Source organism: Lepus europaeus, chromosome 10 (assembly GCF_033115175.1).
Source record: "Lepus europaeus isolate LE1 chromosome 10, mLepTim1.pri, whole genome shotgun sequence".
NCBI lineage: Eukaryota > Metazoa > Chordata > Mammalia > Lagomorpha > Leporidae > Lepus > Lepus europaeus.
Window position 1 is genome coordinate 16,891,892 of NC_084836.1, and position 22,186 is coordinate 16,914,077.

At 44.0% G+C, this 22,186-nt stretch overlaps 1 protein-coding gene across 12 annotated transcripts in view; it reads right to left on the minus strand.

Annotated features, from left to right (window-relative positions):
* Positions 1-20,780, minus strand: part of HCFC2 (host cell factor C2) — an 83,278-nt gene extending 62,498 nt beyond the window's left edge. For all 12 annotated transcript variants that reach the window (XM_062203005.1, XM_062203002.1, XM_062203006.1 and 9 more), the window contains exons 1-7: positions 20,590-20,780; positions 18,986-19,134; positions 17,229-17,389; positions 8,357-8,565; positions 6,898-6,982; positions 4,499-4,605; positions 4,206-4,394 (exon numbers count right to left, since the gene is read on the minus strand). In XM_062203005.1, coding sequence (XP_062058989.1) covers positions 4,206-4,394; positions 4,499-4,605; positions 6,898-6,982; positions 8,357-8,565; positions 17,229-17,389; positions 18,986-19,134; positions 20,590-20,752 — 1,063 coding nt within the window. In that variant the 5' untranslated portion in view covers positions 20,753-20,780. The remainder of the gene's footprint in view (positions 1-4,205; positions 4,395-4,498; positions 4,606-6,897; positions 6,983-8,356; positions 8,566-17,228; positions 17,390-18,985; positions 19,135-20,589) is intronic.
* Between the last annotated feature and the right edge of the window lie 1,406 nt (positions 20,781-22,186).

Here is a 22,186-nt window from a genome sequence, read left to right on the forward strand (position 1 = left end):
GAGACATAGCTACTCGACTTTCAATCCAGCTCACTGCCGGGGAAAGCAGTGGAATATAGCTCAAGTCCTTGGACCCCGTCCCCAAACGGGAGACCCAGGGGAAGCTCCTGGCTCCTGGCTTCAACCTGGCCCAGTTCTGACCATTGCAGCTATTTGGGGAGTGAACCAGTGGATGGAAGATTTCTCTCTCTCTCTCTCGCTCTTGCACTCGTTCTCTAACTCTGCCTTTCAAATAAATAAAATAAAGTTTTATAGAAAAACTGGCCATTCAGATCCAATGGTTTTAAGCTTTCTAAGTCACAGATACCTTAGAGAATCTGCTTAAAGTGATATATTCCCAGGGGCCAGTGCTGTGGTACAGTGGGTTAATGCCCTGGCCTGAAGCACCAGCATCCCATATGGGCGCCGCTTCAAGACCCAGCTGCTCCACTTCCAATCCAGCTCTCTGCTATGGCCTGGGAAAGCAATAGAAGATGGCCCAAGTCCTTGGGCCCCTGCACCCGCGTGGGAGACCCAGGGGAAGCTCCTGGCTCCTGGCTTCGGATCAGCGCAGCTCCTGCATTTGTGGCCAACTGGGGAGTAAACTATCGGATGGAAGGCCTCTCTCTTTCTCTCTCTCTCTCTCTGCCTCTCCTCTCACTGTGTAACTGACTTTCAAATAAATAAATAAATTTTTTTAAAAAAGTGATATATTCCCTACAGAGAAAAATTCATAAATACAATTTTAGACTGAAGCTTATCCTTGGAATGGTTGATAATTACCAATTTCAAACTCTTTTTTTTTTTTTTTTGACAGAGTGGATAGTGAGAGAGAGAAACAGAGAGAAAGGTCTTCCTTTTTGCCATTGGTTCACCCTCCAATGGCCGCTGTGGCCGGCGCATCTCGCTTATCCGAAGCCAGGAGCCAGGTGCTTCTCCTGGTCTCCCATGCGGGTGCAGGGCCCAAGCACTTGGGCCATCCTCCACTGCCTTCCCGGGCCATAGCAGAGGGCTGGCCTGGAAGAGGGGCAACCGGGATAGAATCCGGCGCCCCAACCGGGACTAGAACCCGGTGTGCCGGTGCCGCAAGGCGGAGGATTAGCCTATTAAGCCATGGCGCCGGCCCAATTACCAATTTCAAAGACAAATCAGTAAGCTGGATTTTCTATATTTTTCTCCTGCTTGCTGGTATGTGCTTCTACAGAAAGCACTCAGTCTCATAACTTAGCTGTTCCATTCATTGTGTTTTTCAACTATCTTAATTTTAATATTAAGCTGTTCTTACATTACAAAAGCTATATATGCTACGGTAGAAGATACCAAGAGATAAGAGAGAAAAACTTCGAAGAATATACATACTCTCAGCTCTCAGATAGTAATTTTGCTTGCATCCTTCTAAGTTTTCTATTTATACATTTAAAAATTGGCATCATGGGTATGTTTTACAATCTGCTTTTCTCATATAACACTGCATATTACATCTCCAGATCTAATTTCTTTATTGGCCTCCAGACTTGTTTATTCACTGAATTGCCTACTCAATCTTATCTCAAAACATAACATGGTTTAAAGAGAACTCTTCATTTTCTCCCAAAGCTGTTTTCTCCTGTCTTCCCCATCTCAATAAATTATTCAAGTCAAAAATTTCACCCTCCGTTTTCTTTTTGTCACCTGTCACATCCAATTATCTGCAGTTCTGTCAACAATTCGAAAACACCCTGGATTTATCCATTCCTCTCCTTTTCCACTGTTACTACTAGATTCTAAGACAGTTCTCTGACTATGGCAAAAGCCTTCTAACTTGTCTCCTGTGTGCACTTTTGCTGCCCTACAATTTACTTTCCACGTAACTGCAGAAAGCACTTCAAAATGTATACCAGAGAGGCTGGTACTGTGACATAGTAGGTAAAGCCGCCACTTGCAGTGCTGGCATCCCATACAGGGCACAGGTTCAAGTCCCGGCTGCTCCACATCCGATGCAGGTCTCTGCTATGGCCTGGGAAAGCCTTGGAAAATGGTCCAAGTCCTTGGGCCCCTGCATCCTGGCTTCAGATCGGCCCAGTTCCAGCCATTGCAGCCATTTGGGGAGTAAATCAGTGGATGGAAGATATCTCTCTCTCTCTCTCTCTTCCTCTCTGTAACTCTGCCTTTCAAATAAAATAAATAAGTCTTTAAAATAAAAATGTATACCAGGGGCTGATGCTGTGGCATAGCAGGTAAAGCCACCACCTGCAGTGCTGGCATCCCATATGGGCACCAGTTTGAGACTCGGTTGCTCCACTTCCAATCCAGCTCTCTGCTATGGCCAGAGAAAGCAGTAGAAGATGGCCCAAGTCCTTCGGCCCTGCACCCATGTGGGAGACCCAGAAGAAGCTCCTGGCTCCTGGCTTCGGATTGGTGCAGCTCCAGCCATTGTGGCCAACTGGGGAGTGAACCAGTAGATGGAAGACTCTCTCTCTCTCTCTCTGCCTCTCCTTCTCTCTGTAACTCTTTCAAATAAATAAATAAATATTTTTAAAAATTTAAAATAAAATAAAAATGTGAACCAGATCACACATCCCATCTCTCCTTCAAACTTATACATAACTTACCATTGTTCATTAAAAACAGTTGAAACTCTACTATGCCACTCAAGCTCCTATAATAATCTAATCCATGGCCCTCTCTAACCTCCAGGGCAGCTCTCTCCGCTTGGTATACTTGGCTCAGATCTACTCCCAAACATGTCAAGAAGTGCCACCTCAGGGCCTGTGCACTTGCTGTTCACTTTTCCTGTGGTGACTCCCCAGCCTTCTACATGGATAGCTCCTTATCATTGGATCATATCCCATCTGTCATCTCATCACAGATGCCTTTTCTGACTCCTCACTCCAAAGCTACCACCATGCTCCATCACTATCTCATGTTTTCACATGCCTACCAGAAACCAAACTTATTTTGTTCATTCGTTTATGACTCATTATCTCCCTGTCCTCATACACCCTCAGAATTTAATTTCTTTGGGAATATGAACATTAGCCTTGTTCACTGCTGTGTTGTTAGCATTTAAAACAATTTCTGCTAGACAGATATCAATCAGTAAGTATTTATTGAAAATGGAGGCCAATTCCACATCGAAAAAATTATTGGTGGGGCCAGTGTTGTGGTGCAGTGAGCTAACCCACTGCTTGGGATACCGGCATCCCACATGAGTGTCAGTTTGAGTCTCAACTTCTCTACTTCCAATCCAGCTCCTTGCTATGTGCCCCACTCATGTGGGAGACCTGGATGGAGTTTGAGGCTCCTGGCTTCTGCCTGGCCCAACTCTGGCCACTGTGGTTATTTGGGGAGTGAATCAGCAAGATAGAAGATCTCATTTTCTCTCTCTCTTTCTCCCCCTATCTCTCTGTAACTCTGCCTTTCAAATAAATAGATAAATATTTTAAAAAATTATTGGTGCTCTCATTATTCTAAAAGCTTTTTATTTTGGAGTAATTTTAGGTTTATAGTAAGATTACAAAGATAGCACAGCACTGCCATATACCACTTCCCAGGCCTCCCCTAATGTTAACACATTTGTTAAAATGAAGAAATTATCATTGGTATAATGTTACCAACTAAACTACAGGATACTCGGATTTCACCAGTTCTTCATGTAATGTCTTTTTGTTGTTGTTGTTCTGGGATCCAGTACAGAATATTATATTGCATTTAGTTGTCATGTCTCCTTAGTCACCTGTAACTAGTGACTATTTCTTAGGTCTTCCTTGTTCTTCAGCAATTTGAAATTTCTGAAGAGTACTGTTCACATATTCTGTAGAATGCCCAGAGTGTCCCAATGTGGGTTTGCCTGACATTTAGGGTTAAAGATTTTTGAGAAGAGTACCACAGAGGTGAAGCACTCTCTTATAACATTATAACAGGGGGGTGAGGGTAAATGATATTCATGTGACTTATCACTGGCGATATTAACCTTCACTACTTAAGGTAGTATTTGCCAGGTTTCTCCACTGCAAAGCAACCATTTTCCCTTGCTATATTCTGTTCTTTGCATGGGAATCTCTAAATTCAGTCTATATTCAAGGAGAGTGGAATTAATATACTCGCCTGCACAGAGATTATCTACATATATTATTTCTTCCCTTCATTTTATGGCAAAGAGAGGTGGCGGCATTTACAGTAAGTCTTAGCAGTTATTTGAGTATTTATCTAAAGGAAAATTTTATTTCTTAAGTACTCTTACCTACCAGTATCAAGATACCAAAGATCTTTGCAGCAAACTTGACTATTCAGTGCTTTTTTATAACCATCTCTTCCACTCCAAAAATATAACCGAGTGCCAATTGCAACAGCGCAGTGTCCAGCTCTTGGTCTTGGTCGTGAATTTTTTTTATCTTCCTGAGAATCTGATACAAGGGTTGTCCACTCTGCCGTATCTAAAAAGACAGAAATACCCATGACTAGTCTATTGTTCTTAAATAACAAGATAAAAATTTTATTATGAAACCTTATTTCAATAAATAACTCTTAAAAGACTCACCCAGATTTAGATAAGAAAAAGAACTGGTACATCTCCATTCACAATCATGAGATGAAGTCTCAATATTTTCCCCCTTATGTGGAACCCATCCACCAAAAATGTACATCCTAAAAAAACAAAAAGTAAGAATATGAAGTTGCTGATTTAATTTTATTTTTGTATTTGAAATACGAAGAAGAATAAACCAATTTTTTCTTTGGGACTAAAAGTTTCAGGACTATTCACTCATATATCATTGTCAAGATAATGGGAATAGGAAGATGAATAAAACTGTATTCTTTCTAGGGTTTACAATTTTACACGGCAGTAACACAGAATCCAAATCATTTTCTCTGGCAAGCTACTCAAAGTGGGATAATATTTCAATTATAATGCATTTGGAAGGCAATATGTCTGTAATATATGAAGGGTACCTCAGCAAGAATGATACCTACATGATCTATATGACAACCAAAATTAAATTTAGAATTGTGGGCATATAGCAACCAAAGAAGATTAAGTTTCTTGAGATAAGCCTAGGGACTGCTGAAGAAAAACAAGTTCATCAGGTAGAGTTTAGGGCACATGTGACTTCATGCCAACCACAGAAGTTCCCTTAACTTATTTTGCATATTGAAGTTCTAATGGAAAAAGTTCATTTTTTTTTTCTTTTTCTTTCTTTTTTTTTTTTTTTTTTGACAGGCAGAGTTAGACAGTGAGAGAGAGACAGAGAGAAAGGTCTTCCTTTGCCATTGGTTCACCCTCCAATGGCCGCCGCGCTGCGGCCGGCGCACTGCGCTGATCCGATGGCAGGAGCCAGGTGCTTCTCCTGGTCTCCCATGGGGTGCAGGGCCCAAGCACTTGGGCCATCCTCCACTGCACTCCCTGGCCACAGCAGAGAGCTGGCCTGGAAGAGGGGCAACCAGGACAGAATCCGGCGCCCCGACTGGGACTAGAACCCGGTGTGCCGGCGCCGCAAGAACCTAGAAGGCAATGGTAATGGCTCAAGTAATTGGGTGACTGCCACTCACATGGGAGACCTAGATTATGATCCCAGCTCCTGGCTTCGGTGTCCTTACGGCCCCAATCCTTCTTCCAGGTATTGCAAGCATTTGGAGGGGAAACCAGCAAAATGGAAGCTCCCTGTCTCGTTCTGCCTCTGTCTCTCAAATAAATTTAAAACAAATTTTTATTGTATGATAAAATCATGTTTAAATGTAAAGACTATTCTGGCTGGCGCCATGGCTCAATAGGCTAATCCTCCGCCTGCGGCACTGGCACACCGGGTTCTAGTCCCAGTCAGGGCGCTGGATTCTGTCCCAGTTGCTTCTCTTCCAGTCCAGCTCTCTGCTCTGGCCCGGGAGTGCAGTGGAGGATGGCCCAAGCACTTGGGCCCTGCACCTGCATGGGAGACCAGAAGAAGCACCTGGCTCCTGGTTTCGGATCAGTGCGGTGCGCCGGCCGCAGCGCACCAGCCGCAGCGGCCATTGAGGGGTGAAAACCAACGGAAAAAGGAAGACCTTTCTCTCTGTCTCTCTTTCTCACTGTCCACTCTGCCTGTCAAAAAAATAAAAAATAAAATAAAAATGTAAAGACTATTCTGTTTTGGTTTTGAGACTATTTTTTTTAAAAAAGAACTAGTCAAATTCTAAATTATAACTACTACTTTCCTAAAGTAAAAGTTAAAGTAAAATCCCTATACTAGTAAGTACTTTCTTAAATTCTGCTTAAACAATACACCCAATTGTGGTCCAATGTCACATAAAGAAGGGCACTTATTGATAACAATAGCTAATCTTTAAGGAGTGCTCTTAATGTATCAGGCAATGTTCTAAGAATTTTGTATATTTTAATCCATGTAATCCTCACTATAGCCCTGTGAACTAGATTTTACTTTAATCTCCATTGTATGCTTAAGGAAATTGAGGTACAGACTGATTAAGTTTCCTTGCCCCAGGTCACACATGACAAAAATCAAACCTGAGACTTGAATTCAGACAATTTGGTTAGTGTCTGCAGTATAACCACAACTCTATAGTACTGCCATATAAAATATAATCACGGAGAGTACATGCCTGCATATACATCAAGCACAAGGAACATATGTCAAAAGAAACAGTTAAGTGTATCAAAGCTGCTAACAGAGGACAGATTCACTTGACAATGCCTTACCTTACACTTACATAACCTCTACTCTGGCCAAATACTGTGAGGAAGGTAAGGAAGTATAGAAGACGTCATGATAAGAAAACGGCATAGAAAGTATTTTAGCCAACATAGACAAATGGTTCTAGCTTTGGTAAGCACATTGCTAAGTAATCTGTTGCTAAGAAACTAGTGGTATCAATTTTCTTTGTGCATCTTTGTCAAGTGTTTTTTTTTTTTTTAAAGCAAAAGCAAAACTCAAAAAGATACCGTACTTATTTCCTATAACACTGGCAGTGTGAAGGCTTCGTGGAAGTGGCACTGTCCCTTTAGTTTCTGGTTTTGACCAAGACATAGTTTCTAAAAGAAAAAATAAGTATATTAGCAAATGGATCTAATAATAAAAAATTACCTCAGTTTCCATAACGGTATAAATTAAAACAAAAATAAGAATTTAAAGCAGAAATGTTTCAATAGAGTTATCTGAACTTCACCTTAAAATAAACATACAGCTGATTTAAATTATCAATCAAATTTCTACATTTGAAAATATTTGTAATTGAGAGGTATGCTTAGAGTGCCACTAATAGTGAATTAAAAATAGTATTAGCGGGGCCAGTGCTGAGGCACAGCCGGTCAACGCCCTGGCCTGAAGCACCAGCATCCCAAGCTGCTCCACTTCCAATCCAGCTCTCTGCTGTGGCCTGGTAAAGCAGTGGAGGATGGCCCAAGTCCTTGGGCCCCTGCACCTGTGTGGGAGACCCAGAAGAGGTTCCTGGCTCCTGGCTTGGGATCAGCACAGCTCTAGCCATTGCAGCCAATTGGGGAGTGAATCATTGGATGGAAGGCCTCTCCTCTGTGTAACTCTGACTTTCAAATAAATAAATAAATCTTTTAAAGGAAATGGTATTAGCAGGGTGAGTGTTGTGGCCCCTTGTGTTAAGCTGCCATTTCTAACTTCTGCATCTCAAATCAGAGTACTGGTTCAGGTCCCAGCTGCTCTGCTTCCAATCTAGCTTTCCACAAATGTTCCTGGGAAGGGAGCAGATGATGGCCCAGAGTACCTGGGATCCCTGTCACCCACAAAGGAGACCGGATGGAGTTCCGGGCTCCTGACTTCAGCCTGGCTCAGCTCTGGCTGTTGCAGCCATTTGTGGAGTGAACCAGCAGATGGAAGATCTCTGTCTCTCCTCTCTGTCACTCTTCCCTTCAAATAAATAAATAAATAAATTTTTAAAGAGCAATATTAGTTATTTTGACATTTTAAATAAGAGTATATTGTATAGAAAACAATCAGAGGTAAGAGGCAAACCTACCCTCCAAACATTCATTTCTAGAATTCCATTAGACCAAGCTACCTAAGGGTTTTTTCACTGACTAGCAATTACACTGCTAATGCTATATTTTCTATAGATAGGGTGATCATTTAAAATTATCTCTAACAGAATACTTTTAGCATGAAAGGTGATATTCAATAATCACTATTTTTAATTGCATAGGACAGTAAGTATATAAATGAGGACAACCCTAGGCAAACCAAGTTACAACTGTAAATCAAACATTCATTTGTTCAATCTGATTGATTATCAATTACTCATATAACATCTCAGCTGCCCCTTGGGCTTCAAGTGCTGATTATAAATCTAAGTACAATCAAAAACATTTTAAAATCATTTTAAGATTTGCCTTTATTAATCATAACCAATTCCTGACTCTGAATCAAGTTAAGCTTACCTAAGTCAAGTTGCCACAGGTCATCCAGACGAGCACCACACATTCCACCAAAAACATACATTTTAGGACTCCCAGAATCTTTTTTGCAATATATAACAGCTGTGTGGGATTCTCTTGGTGAAGGCACAACCCCTTTAGTCACTGGAATGCTCCAACCCACAACACCAGAACCATGCTGTAGCTCCAACTCATAGAAATCATTTAAATACCTAGGATATCATGAAAGAAATGAAAACATTCAGATAATACATACTTATGCTTTTTGCTCTTATTTATAAAAATAACATGTTTACTGAAAAAAATTCATGTACTACAGAAAGGCAACAGTAGAGCTGAAAACCTAGATTTCATTAATTTAACACTACTAATCACTCTTTGGAGGCTCAGTAGTAAACAGAAATAAAAAAAAAAAATCCTGCCATCATTTAGAACACTCTTATCAATGACAATTGTGGGATTTTAAAACAGAGTTCTAAATCTTTCCATTAGAGGTAGGGTCTTGTGTGGCTTCCTCTTGACTCTACCTGGTTTGTAATGCCTTGACAACAGGGTGTGAAAAATGATACCAAGGACTTCTAAGGTTGGGTCACAGAAGGCTAATAAAGGTTCACTAGAGCATTTGCTCTTGGAATCCTAAGCCACCATGTAAGAAGTCCAACTATCACAAAACCACTATTTGTAGAGGTAGGCATGAGGGGTGACAGTCCCACTGAAATTGTCCTTCAGCCACCTCACTTGAGGCATCAGTAATTATTCAAGCCTTCCCATCGGAGGGTTCAGTCAATGCAATGCTATGACATTATGATGAAAACAATTTTTTTTTTTAAGTTGCCAGTTTGAGCTCTAGTACTGCTCTCAATTCTAGCTTCCTGCTAATACATATCCTGAGAGGCAGCAGGTGGCTCAAAGTACTTGGATCTCCATCACCCATGTGGATGATCCTGATTGAGTTCCTGGCTCCTTAGCTTTAGACTGGCCCAGTTCCAGCTATTGGGGTCTTTGGGGAGTGAATACGCAAATGAAAGATTTCTCTCTGTGTGTCTCTCTTTCTTCCTTTCAAATAAAATAAATAAATAAATAAATATTTTAAAAGAAAGAAACTAGCATTGATTTTCTTATCTGAGGCATAGATATTTTAAAAGTACTTAGCAAAATGACTTTTTGGGAATATAAACTTCAAAATTCAGCTACCTATTTTTGTTTTGAAGAAAAGTGATTCTGTGGTGTTATTTCAATAAAAAAAAAAAAAAAAAAGAAGTCCAAGAAAGAATACACTGGATAAGAGAAATGGCAGTACCTGGCTGTACAAATAAACAGTCATTTTTGGTTACATTTAAATTGATGTTAGTAACTGTGGTTGTGAGGTCTACACACTCCCAATAAAAGATTTACTAAAAAGTTAATTTCGTAGTATTATTATAACCCAGAATAAGATTCAAGAATATGGAATGTACAAACAGGGTAGGCAAAAGAATACTAAGGGTAAAAAAATTAATTTATTCTCAAGAATGACAAGGTATTTTCAATTTAAACATCCATGTTAACTTCTAAGCAATTAGAATTAGCATGTCTAACTTTTAAACGACTACAAGAAAGAAAAGAATCAAAGAACAATTAAAAGAAAGAGAAAAGTAATTAAATCATAGTATACAGAAAGCAATTAATAAAATGTTTTAAAAGTTTGTTTATTTATTTGAAAGGCAGAGTTACAGAGAGAGAGTAGAGACACAGAGTTCTTCCATCTGCTGGTTCACTCCCCAGATGGCTGCAACAACCAGGTCTATACCAGGCCTAAGTCAGGAGCCAGGAGCTTCTTCCTGGTCTCCCATGTGGGTGCAGAAGCCAAGGACTTGGGCCACCCCCACTTCTTGGACTCAAAATGGTGTCCCTACGGGATGCTAGGGCTGCAGGCCACGGCTTTAACCTGTTGTGCCACAGCTATGGCCCCAATTAATAAAATGTTAAACAAAAATCCACCATAAACAATGTTAAAAGAAAAGAATAAACTAAAAAGAAAATTAGTGTACATCACAGAAAAAGAAGTCTAAAACAAAATGGCCTACCTCACAACAGACACAGATAAAAGGATGTAAACTGACAGTTCACAGGAGAAGAAATAAAAATTATACATATGTGGCCGGCGCCACGGCTCAATAGGCTAATCCTCCACCTTGCAGTGCCGGCACACCGGGTTCTAGTCCCGGTCAGGGCACCAGATTCTGTCCCGGTTGCCCCTCTTCCAGGCCAGCTCTCTGCTATGGCCCAGGAGTGCAGTGGAGGATGGCCCAAGTGCTTAGGCCCTGCACCCCATGGGAGACCAGGAGAAGCACCTGGCTCCTGGCTTCGGATCAGCACAATGCGCCAGCCACGGCGCACTGGCTGTGGTGGCCATTGGAGGGTGAACCAACGGCAAAAGGAAAACCTTTCTCTCTGTCTCTCTCTCTCACTGTCCACTCTGCCTGTCAAAAAAAAATATATATATATATATATACATACATACACACAGAGATACATACATACTAACATGCATGTATATACACATACATACACACAAATGTCCAATCTCATCAAAACTTTAAGAAATCTAGCAAAGGCAAAAATGGGAGGTGAGGGAGTAGAAACAAAAAAGAGAACATGAAAAAATAAAGTACAAGGGCAGTGAAAAATTCCTTGTTATAAGGCAAGATCTCTGGTTGGGGTGGGGATATAGGGGAAAGAGAATTCTGAATCTAACTACAAGCTAACAAAATCAAGAATGTTATTAAAACTATTTAACAACTGATATGGCAGAGGTATAAACTGATCAGAATGGACACCAGACAGAATGCTATACCTGTTTATGTTGGCTGTTAGTTCTATTTATAAAAGATAAGACTACATAAAAATGATTCACAGGTTGAAAACTAGATAAACAAAACAAAGGAACAAAATACAAATATATAATCATACTAGGAGATTTTTTTTTTTTTTTTTTTGACAGGCAGAGTGGACAGTGAGAGAGAGACAGAGAGAAAGGTCTTCCTTTTTTCCGTTGGTTCACCCCCCTAATGGCCGCTGATCCAAAGCCAAGAGCCAGGTGCTTCTCCTGGTCTCCCATGCGGGTGCAGGGCCCAAGCACTTGGCCTATCCTCCACTGCCCTCCCTGGCCACAGCAGAGAGCTGGACTGGAAGAGGAGCAACCAGGACTAGAATCCGGTGTGCCAGCACCGCAATGCGGAGGATTAGCCTATTGAGCCGTGGCGCTGGCCCATACTAGGAGATTTTAACATATCACTGACATTACCTAGACACACAAACTTAAAAAGCTTTGATGGCCCAAGTACTTGTGCCCCTGCACCCACATAGGAGACCCAGAAGAAGCTTCTGGCTTCAGATCAGCCCAGCTCTGGCCATTGAGGCCATTTGGAGAGTGAGCCAGCTGATGGAAGATCTCTCTCTATCTTTATCCCTCTCTCTTTCTCTCTCTGTTAACTCTGCTTTTCAAATAAATGAAGAAATCTTTAAAAATAATAATAATGTGAAACTACTTAATAAAGAACCTTGTAAACAAATTTTACTTAAGGACTCATGATCTTTTGGAGCACCTATAATCACAAATGTTGACTGTGAAATTGATCACAAATGCAATCTTCAAAAGAGAATAATCATTTGAGGCTACTGGGGAACAGCAGGTTAATGCCATGGCATGCAGGCATCCCATATGGGTGCTGGTTCGAGTCTAGCTGTTCCACTTCTGATCCAGCTCCCTGCTAATGTGCCTGGGAAAGCAGCCAAGAATGGCCTAATACTTGGGCCCCTGCACCCACATGGGAGACCTGGAAGAAGCCCCTGGCTTCGGCCTGACCTAGCCCCGGTCATTGTGGCCATCTGGGGAGTAAACCAGCAGATGGAAGATCTCTCTCATTTCCATTTCCATGCCTAAAATGAATTTAAACTATCGCAATGTCCATTTTTTGATTAAAAAGACAGAAAAAAAGGGCAGGTATTTGGCACAGTGGTTAAGACACTGTTGAAATGCTTACATCCCATAACAGAGTCCAACTCCTCTTCTAATTCTGGTTTCTTGTTAATGTGCACCGTGGGAGGCAGTAGGTGATAGCTCAAGTACTTGGGTCCTTGCCACCCACAAGTGAGGACTGAATTGATTTCTGGGCTCCTAACACTGGCTTGGCCCAGCCCCAGCTGTTGTGGGGCATTTTGAACTAGTGATAGAAGAGCTCTGTCTCTCTGTCTCTCTCTGCCTTTCTAGTAAAAAAAAAAAAAAAAAAAAAAAAGAATAGAAAAATAGAGAGAGATAAAGAAAGAAAGAAAGAGTTCTGAAACTGAAGCAGTCTTGCTTCAAAAAGAAAGAAAAAACAGCTGGTAAACTAGGAATGAAAATATCCTTAATCTGATCAAAGGTATACCAGAAACCTATAGAAAACACAATTCATGACAGAAAGGCAAATATATTAATAAAACAACACAGGCTAGAGCAGGAATCAACAAGCTTTCTTTGCAAAGAGCCAGATAGTAAACATCTTAAATGTTATAGACTGTAAAGTCTGTGGCAACTACTTAACTCTGTTGTTTTAACACAAAAGCAGCCAAAGACAATATGTGACAAATGGGCACGGCTGTATTCCAATAAAACTTAATTAACAAAAATAGGCAGCACGCCAGATTTGGCCCACAGAATCTAGTTTGCTATCCCTGTTTTGGAAATCCTTGAAAAAGACCCATTTACACAGGAATTAATACGTAACAAAGATGGAATGTCAAATAACGGGGGGGGGGGGGGGGTGAGGAAGAGATGATTTATTTAATAAATGGTTGAGAGAACTGGAAATCTACTAGGAAAAAGCCTCACATTAGTTACAAAAGTATATTCCAAATGTATAAATATTCTAAACATAATAAACAAAACTAAACTGTAAATGTACTAAAAGAATGCACAAAGTTATATTTCATTATTTTTGGAGGAGAGTCTTCTTAGGTAAGATACAAAACCCAAAAAACTTGGGAAAATATTTAGAGTGTATGAAAGAAAATATATAAAAAACTCCAAAGAATCAATGATAAAAAGAAAAAACATATTATGCAAATATGATTGGAAATAATAAATGTTATAAGATACAAATTCAACATACAAACCAACTACATTTCTATATACTAGCAACAATTAATTCTTTTTTTGTTGTTAAAGATTTATTTGAAAGACAGAGTTACAGAGAGAGGTAGAGACAGAGAGAGAGGTCTTCCATCCACTAGTTCACTCCCCAGATGACTGCAACGGCCGAAGCTGCGCCAATCCGAAGCCAGGAGCCAGGAGCTTCTTCCGGATCTCCCACGTGGGTACAGGGGCCCCTTCTACTTGGGCCATCTTTTAATGCTTTCCCAGGCCATAGCAGAGAGCTGGATTGGAAGATGAGCAGCCAGGACTCGAACTGGTGCCCATATGGGATGCTGGCACTGCAGGCAGTGGCTTTACCTGCTATGCCACAGCACCGGCTCCTTACTGTTTCTTATTTTGTAAAATTTATTCCTAAGCTTTTTATTTATTTATTTATTTTTTTGATGACACAGTGAATGGATTTGGATTTGGTTCCTTTTTTTCTTTAAAATGTATTTATTTATTTAGTTGAAAGAGGGACAGAGACAAATAGAGATCTTTTATTCGCTGGTCTATTCTCCAAATGCCTGTAACAGCCAGGGCTGGGCCAGGCCAAAGCCCAGAATTCAATCCAGGCCTCCCACATGGGTCTCAGGGACCTAACCACTTGAACTGCCTTCTGCCTCCCAGCATGCACACAGGCCAGAAGCTGGAATTAGAAGCAGAAGCAGGAGTCAAACCCAGGCATTCTAACATGGGATGCAGGAGTTCTAAGCAGTATCTAACTGCTGTGCCAAATGCCCACTCCTGGATTAGATTTCTTTATTTAATTTTAGAATTATTCATTGTGGGGCCAGTGCTGTGGCGCAGCAGGTTAAAGTCCTGGCCTGCAGTGCCGGCAACCCATATGGGTACCAGTTCAAGTCCCGGCTGCTCCACTTCCAATCCAGTTCTCTGCTTTGGCCTGGGAAAGCAGTAAAAGATGGCCCAAGTAGAAGGGGCCCCTGCACCCACATGGGAGACCCAGAAGAAGCTCCTGCCTCCTGGATTTGGATCGGTGCAGCTTCGGCCGTTGCAGCCATCTGGGGAGTGAACTAGTGGATGGAAGACCTCTCTCTCTCTCTTACTCTCTCTCTTTCTCTCTCTCTCTTTCTCTCTCTCTCTTTCTCTCTGTAACTCTGCCTTTCAAATAAATAAATAAATCTTTAAAAAAAAAAGTCAGATTTGTACACTGAAAACTATAGCATATTTCTGAGACAAATTAAAGAAACTCTAAATAAATGAAGAGATATTACATGTTCATGGATGGAAAGATTAAATATTAAGATGGAACTCTCCCCAAGTTATAAATTTCTATGAAAATTCCGTCAGCCCTTTTTGCGAAACTTAGCAAGATGATCTTAAAATCTACATAAAAATACAAAGGACTCAAAAAGAATTATTGAAAAAGAACAGGCCGGTGCCACGGCTCACTAGGCTAATCCTCCGCCTGTGGCGACAGCACCCCGGGTTCTAGTCCCGGTTGGGGCGCCGGATTCTGTCCCGGTTGCCCCTCTTCCAGTCCAGCTCTCTGCTGTGGCCCGGGAGGGCAGTGGAGGATGGCCCAAGTGCTTGGGCCCTGCACCCGCATGGGAGACCAGGAGGAAGTACCTGGCTTCTGGCTTCAGATCGGCTGGCCGCCACATACTGGCCGTAGTGGCCACTTGGGGGGTGAACCAACAGAAAAAGGAAGACCTTTCTCTCTGTCTCTCTCTCTCTCTCACTGTCTAACTCTGCCTGTAAAAAAAAAAAAAAAAAAAAGAACAATAGAATTTGAGGATTTACATCTAATTTCAAAACATACCACAAAGCCAGAAATCAGTAAATTATCAAGACAGCATGATACTGGCACAAGAATAAACACAAGGTTCAATGGAACAGAACTGACAATCGAGGATGAGGTGTTTAGCATAGGGGCTAAGACATACTCATACCACATTGGAGTACCTAGCTCCTGACTCCAGCCTCCTACCAGTGCAGATCTTGTGAGGCATTAGTGATGGCTCAAGTATTTGGGTTCCTGCCTCCCACCTGGAAAATCTATATTAAGTTCCTGCCGTCCAGCCTCAGCCCCAGCCCAGCCCAAACTGTTTCAAGTACTTTGGGGGTAAACTAGCAAATGGGAGCTCTCTCTCCCAAATAAATATTTTTAAAATGTTTAATTTGTTTGAAAGGCAGAGGAATAGAGAGAGAGAGAGAGAGAGAGAGAGAGAGAAGAGAAGAGAAGAGAAGAGAAGAGAAGAGAAGAGGAGAGGAGAGGAGAGGAGAGGAGAGGAGAGGAGGGGAGGGGAGGGGAGGGGAGGGGAGGGGAGGGGAGGGAGGGGAGGGAGGGGAGGGGAGGGGAGAGACAGGAAATCTTCCTTTCATCGGAAGCCAGGAGACAGAGAGAGAGAGAGAAACAGAGAAATCTCCTATTCTCTGGAAGCCAGGAACCAGGAACCCAGTCTGCATCTCCCACATGAGTGGCAAGGTCCTAAGTACTTGAACTATCACCTGCTTGTCACTTGAGACAAGGTGTGCATTAGCAGGAAGCTGGAATCATAGTGGAGTCAAAACTCAAACCCAGAAACTCCAATATGGGATGCATGCTTCCCAAATGGTGGCTTACTACTGAACCAATGCCTACCCCCATTACATTTATGGTTAACTGTTTTTCCACAAAGATGCCAATCCAATTCATAAGGAAAGTGTAGTCTCTTTTTTTTGGGACAGGCAGAGTTAGACAGAGAGAGACAAGAGAGAAAGGTCTTCCTTCCGTTGGTTCACCCCCAAAGTGGCCGCTACGGTCAGCGTGCTGTGCCAATCCAAAGCCAGGAGCCAGGTGCTTCCTCCTGGTCTCCCATGCAGGTGCAGGGCCCAAGCACTTGGGCCATCCTCCACTGCCCTCCCGGGCCACAGCAGAGAGCTGGCCTGGAAAAGGAGCAACCGGGACAGAATCCGGCGCCCCAACCGGGACTAAAACCTGGGGTGCCGGCACTGCAGGAGGATTAGCCTAGTGAGCCGCAGCACCGGCTGAGAAAAGGATTTCTAAAACTGTCAACTTTGAACCATTCTAACAGCTTCTTATATGAAAAATAGAAACGACAGCTTTCATTTGATAGTCATATTTTTGTCAGTAAATTCCCAAAGTGGGGTAAGAGACCATGGCACAGCAGGTTAAGCCACTGCTTGTAATCCCAGCAACCCATATTGATGCAGGTTCAAGTCCTGGCTGCCCCACTTCTGATGTCAGCTCCTTGCTGATGCACTTGGGAGAGCAGGCCAGCCTTGGCCGATGCAGTCATTCGGGCAGAGAACCAGCATACGGAAGATCTCTTTGCCTCTCTCTCTCTCTCTAACCCTGTCATTCCCTGCCACTCACCTTGGGTACTCAGACACAGCCAATGCATTTCAAACAAATCTTTAAAAAAATGTTTAATTCCCAGAGAAACCTAATTTTAAAATAATTCTGTTATTTTTCATTATTATTTATAAAGCAACTATAATACATTGTTTTAATATATACAAATTTAGTGATACAAGTAAGAATACTAACATCAGTTTAAAATGATTTCTGACTAGAAAAAGCATAGTTTTGAAAACAAATATATTCCAAGGACTAAAGAAAACACAAATGCATACATATTTGTTCATTGTTAGATTTAAATGAAACAAAGTTAGGCTTCAGCCCTTTTAATAATTAAAGATGTTTCTAATCCACATCATAAAGTAAGTATTTGGTCTGAGAAAGAGTCAGCATACCTAGGAACATTATTGTTTGAATCTTCACTTTCATTTGCCAGGCCACCAAACAAATAGCATTTGTTACCATATAAAGAGAAGCTATGTCCAAGCCTAGGACAAGGAGGTAACCCAGAAGAAGGGGGATGGGGCTTCACTTTTTTCCATAACCAACGACTTGCCTAAAAAAGAGCATAAACACAATCAGACAAAATCAGGAAAGCATTTCTATATTGTCAACAGTATATATCATAACAATGTATTTTATCCAAATCTCATCAGAAGGGTCCAAAATAAGCTACTCTTGGGATAAATGACAAATAAGTAGCTAACTTTTGTAATTAAAATGTACGTAAAAAAAAAAAAAATTCAGGCTAGTCTTCCAAACTCACAGACTTCACAATGGCAAACTAAGCTTATAATAATAATAAACACTAGGCCGGGACCGCGGCACAACAGGCTAATCCTCCACCTGTGGCGCCGGCACCCCGGGTTCTAGTCCTGGCTCTTAGCTTCGGATCAGCATGGTGCGCTGGCCGCAGCGGCCATTGTGGGGTGAACCAACGGAAAAAGGAAGACCTTTCTGTCTCTCTCTCTCACTGTTCACTCTGCCTGTCAAAATAATAATAATAATAATAATAATAAACACTAACAGCTTTAAAGAGTTCCCAGCCCTAGCTCCTGACTCCAGCTTCCTGCCAATGTAAACCCTGGGAGGTAGTAGTGATGACTCAAAGTAATTGGGTTCCTACTACCCATATGGGAGACCTGGACTGAGTTCTCAGCTCCTGGCTTCAACACTGACTTCTAGGCTCCTGCCCCACTTCCAAACTCTGGCTCTGGTCCCGGCCTGGCCTCAATCATTGTATTTAGGGAACGAACCAGCAGATGGGAGCTCTTTCTTTCTCTCTCTCTCTGCTTCTCAAATAAATTAATTTTAAAAATAATTTATGTATTCTTACTTTCTGAAATTAGATAATCCATGAATGCTAAATATTTTAACCTTAAAATAAATATAAAGCTCATTTAACAAGCCAACTTTCAAAACTTATTCTCTGGCCATGGGTATTTTCTTTATTGAAGCTATTTTTGAAATGGGTCTTTTGTAAATAAGTATAACCCATTCAATTAGCAGACACTCTCAAGATGCTGACCCTGGGAACACAAGCATAGATTAGGAGGAAAAGTAAACTAGGCCTCAAAAAAGGTCTGGTTCAATGAGAATCAATTTTCAAAAGTTACATGAAACCATTACCCCTCTTCTGTATGTATTGTCAACGAAAAAAAAAGTAATTTTTTAAGTTAGGGTAACAATTGCTATATGACAAAAGCAGTGGTTTTCAAAGTATGATGTGGAGACCAACAGCATCAGCTGGGAACTTGGTAAAAATGCAAATGCTCGCCTCTCAGTACAGATGACACTGACTCAGAAACTCTGGAGGCTGGCCCAGCACTGTGTTCTCAAGGCCTACAGGTTCTTCTGCTGCAGACTAAAGTTGAGGAACTACCGCACTAGATACTAAACATATACATATACAACATATACAAACAAGGTAACGGATACCTTAGTTATATCACAATAGCACACTGGGCAGGGAAAAAGACTCACATTAGAAACTTTGACTTCTGATGTGGAAACATTTTCTTTGAATAAAATGTGAAGCTTATACTAATTTAATTATGTTAATAAAATAGTTGCAATTATTTGAAGGACCATGAGCAATACCTTTATTAAAGCGTTATTAAAGGTTGAAATGATAAATTGTAAATGCACTTACTTGTAACTCATACAACTCATTGCTGTATCTTCCATATTCAACCATTCCCCCAAATACTAATATTCTGGTACCATCACAGACAAATCCATGTGCAGCGCAGCCTGGAGGGATGTCTCCTCTAACAGCTGGTAGGAACCACTGATTCGTAACTAGTTACCAAAGTGAAATAAACCAATTATAACAAACAACACATTCTAAGAGTATATACTTCATATGTGACAGCTTTATCAGTGGTTCTCAACTGGGGATGGCTCCTCCCACACCCACCCAACCTAGGAGACATCTGACACTGTCTGGAAACATTCTTAGTTGTCACAACTGGAAATGGGGGTGGGACTGGCATGTGGTGGGGAAAGGCCAGGGATGCAGCCAAATGCCTTACAGTCAGCCCAAAATGTCAACAGTGCTGCTGCTGGGGAACAAAGAAAAAACCCACCTGCAGCATTTAATTCTTACAAGCCTCTTCCCTTCATTTCATTTACAAATGGAAAATCTGAGGCTTACACAGCTCGGTAACATCAGTGCTGATCCTGGGCAACTGGGACATTAAGATTCAAATCAGGTCTAATTGGTCCAAAGTCGAGGACTTTACATTGTGTCAAACTGTCAAATAGCTTTTTAACTATATGCTGAGGTGCCAGGAGGAGGCGAAGGTGAAAAAAATCAAATCTCCTCGACTCAGGTGTTTTAACCTTTAAACGGCCACCTGCGATTACGCTCTCGCGTCCAAGAAAAGTTACTGGTCCTGAAACAGACCCAGAATTCAGTAGTTGGCCCTCGCGCTATGGAAACACATCTCTCGTGACAGCTCAAGTATTTACAAGTGGGAAAAGCGGATCTCCTTTTTCATTTCTACGGCCTCCTGGCAACTGCCCGGAGGTGCCGGGGGCAGGGCCCGCCCTGGCCCTGGCACTTGGGATCGGCAGTGCCGTCCGAGCTGGGACAGCCCCTCTGGCTCCCCGAGCAGCAGCCCAGAGCGCGCCGCCTGGCCCGGCGTCGGCACAGGCACCGCCGGTGCGGGCGCCAGGCCCGTCTTCACCCGAGCCGCTTGGCTGCCAGACTAGAGCGTTACCAACCGGGGGGGTCTCTGGCCCGCTCCCTGCCGGACACCGGGCGGTATTCGGGGTGAAAGTACCGGAAGGCCTCTCGTTCCCCACCCCCATGACTCCCTTTCTCCTAAAGCAGTCAGGCAACATCGAGGGAGGCCCGGAGGAGCTTCGGAGAGACTGGGTTTTGTCGTTTTTGACAGGAAAAGGATCTCGGGACCCCGGAGTGGAACCTCGGGGAGAGGTCCCGGCGGGTGGAAACCGCCTCTGTCGCCTACGTTTCCCCGCAGGGCTGGGGCGGGGACCCGGGCCCGGGGCCGCCCGCCCGAGGACCGGCGCGCCCCGCTTGGGCTCCGTTCCGCCCGCGGGCCGCGAGGAAACAGCCGCCGTCCAGCACGCCGCGGGACGCGAGACACCCGGCCGAGCCGCGATCCCCGCCGCCCGAGGAAGCCGTGACCGGGCGGTGACAGCTGTCAGGGCCGCGGCAGCCGCCGCCTCGCCTCCCCTCCCCCTCAGCGGCTCCCGCAGGCGGGGCCGAGGAACCGTCGCCGCGCCTACCGGTGTTGTAGACGTGCAGCTCGTCCGCGATGCCCTCGTTGCCTCCTCCAAAGATGATCATCAGCTCCCGTATGGCCACGGCCCGGTGTCCGTGTCGGGCGCGGGGGACCGGCCCCGTGAAGGAGGAAACCCGCCTCCAGTTGAGGAGGCTGGGAGCCGCCATCTTCCCAACCCCCGCCCCGCTGCCCACAATGCTCCGCGTCCGCTCCAGCGCCGCGGCTCCCGGGGGAGGGCGGGGGACCCGCCTCCAGCTGTGCGCGCCGAGGGGGCGTCACGTGACCGCGGGCGCCGGCCGCCGGGCGGCCCGCGGGGGAGCCCTGCCCCTGCCCGGGGCGACGTGGCCGGCCAGGGGCCCCGGGCAGCGCGGCTCAGGGTGGAAGGGCGTGTGCCAGCGACCAAGTGCCCGCTCCGCACCCGCAGCCTCCCGTGGGGGTAGTTGCGGGGGAAGAGACGGCATTGTCCGTTGACCTCTATCCGTTCAGACCGGGGACGGTTACCACACACTACCTGCGGGAGGTCCCGGTCCAGGCCCCAAGCGCGGGCAGCGCGGGCCAGGGACGGGGAAGGTCCGGCGTGGCAGGCGGGGGCGTCCCGGAATGCGAGGGCGCCGGGTCAGCGGGCAGGCGGCCACGAGGCGCGGAGCGGCAGAGTCTAGGTTGGGTGTTGGGTGGGGGAGTCCCTTCTGGAAGGTTGGGCGCCGTGAGCCCCGGCAGGTGTTTGTCCTTTGGTTTAAGCAGGTGACAGGGGTAGATTTCTGTTTGGTTACTGGCTAGCAACCACCGGCCTTCCACAGCCAGCCACGGTCCTAAAGCCCTTCTGTGTGCCAACTCCATTGTCTCCCTTCCCTGGAGGGGCCCTGAGCACAGAGAAGGAACTCGATCACCTCCGGACACACAGAAAAAGGGTTGGGGGCGGGCACTTGGCCCTTGTCTGACGTCAGTGCTTGGGTTGGAGATCCACTTCCGCTTCTGATCCAGCTCCCTGCTAATGCGCACCCAAGGAGGCAGCGGTGATGGCTCAAGTACTTGGGTCCCTGCCACCCGCGCGGACCTGGGTTGAGCTCCTGGCTCCTGGCTCTGGGTGCAGGCATTTTGGGCAGGGAACCAGCCCCAGAGCGCTCTCTCACCCATTCCCCACCCGCCACCCCCACTTCTGCCTCTGTCTCCCTGCTTCTTAATTTTCTAAAGAGAAAAAGGACTGGAGCCAGGATTCAAACGCAGGTCTGATTCCAGCACCACCCCACCCCCACCCCCCCAGCCTGACCATTGTACCACACTGTCTCTGCCAGCAGTCATGAAACCCTTAACAAAACGAAGTTGCCTTGGGATTTTGCACAGAATCACATTCAAAGAGATACATACTGTTACATTAGGTAGTGTAGGTGAGATTCCTGCCAAGCGAGTGTATTTTATCTGCTCTTGCCACACACACTTAAAAGCAACTCTGTGAGATGATGGATATGTTAATTTGCTTCATTGTAGTAACCTTGTTACTATATGTATCCAGTAACATTACATAATATACTTAAATATGCACAAGAGAATTTTATAAAAGAGATACAAGAACGCCTAAGATTCTCAGGAAAGGCTATGGAAAG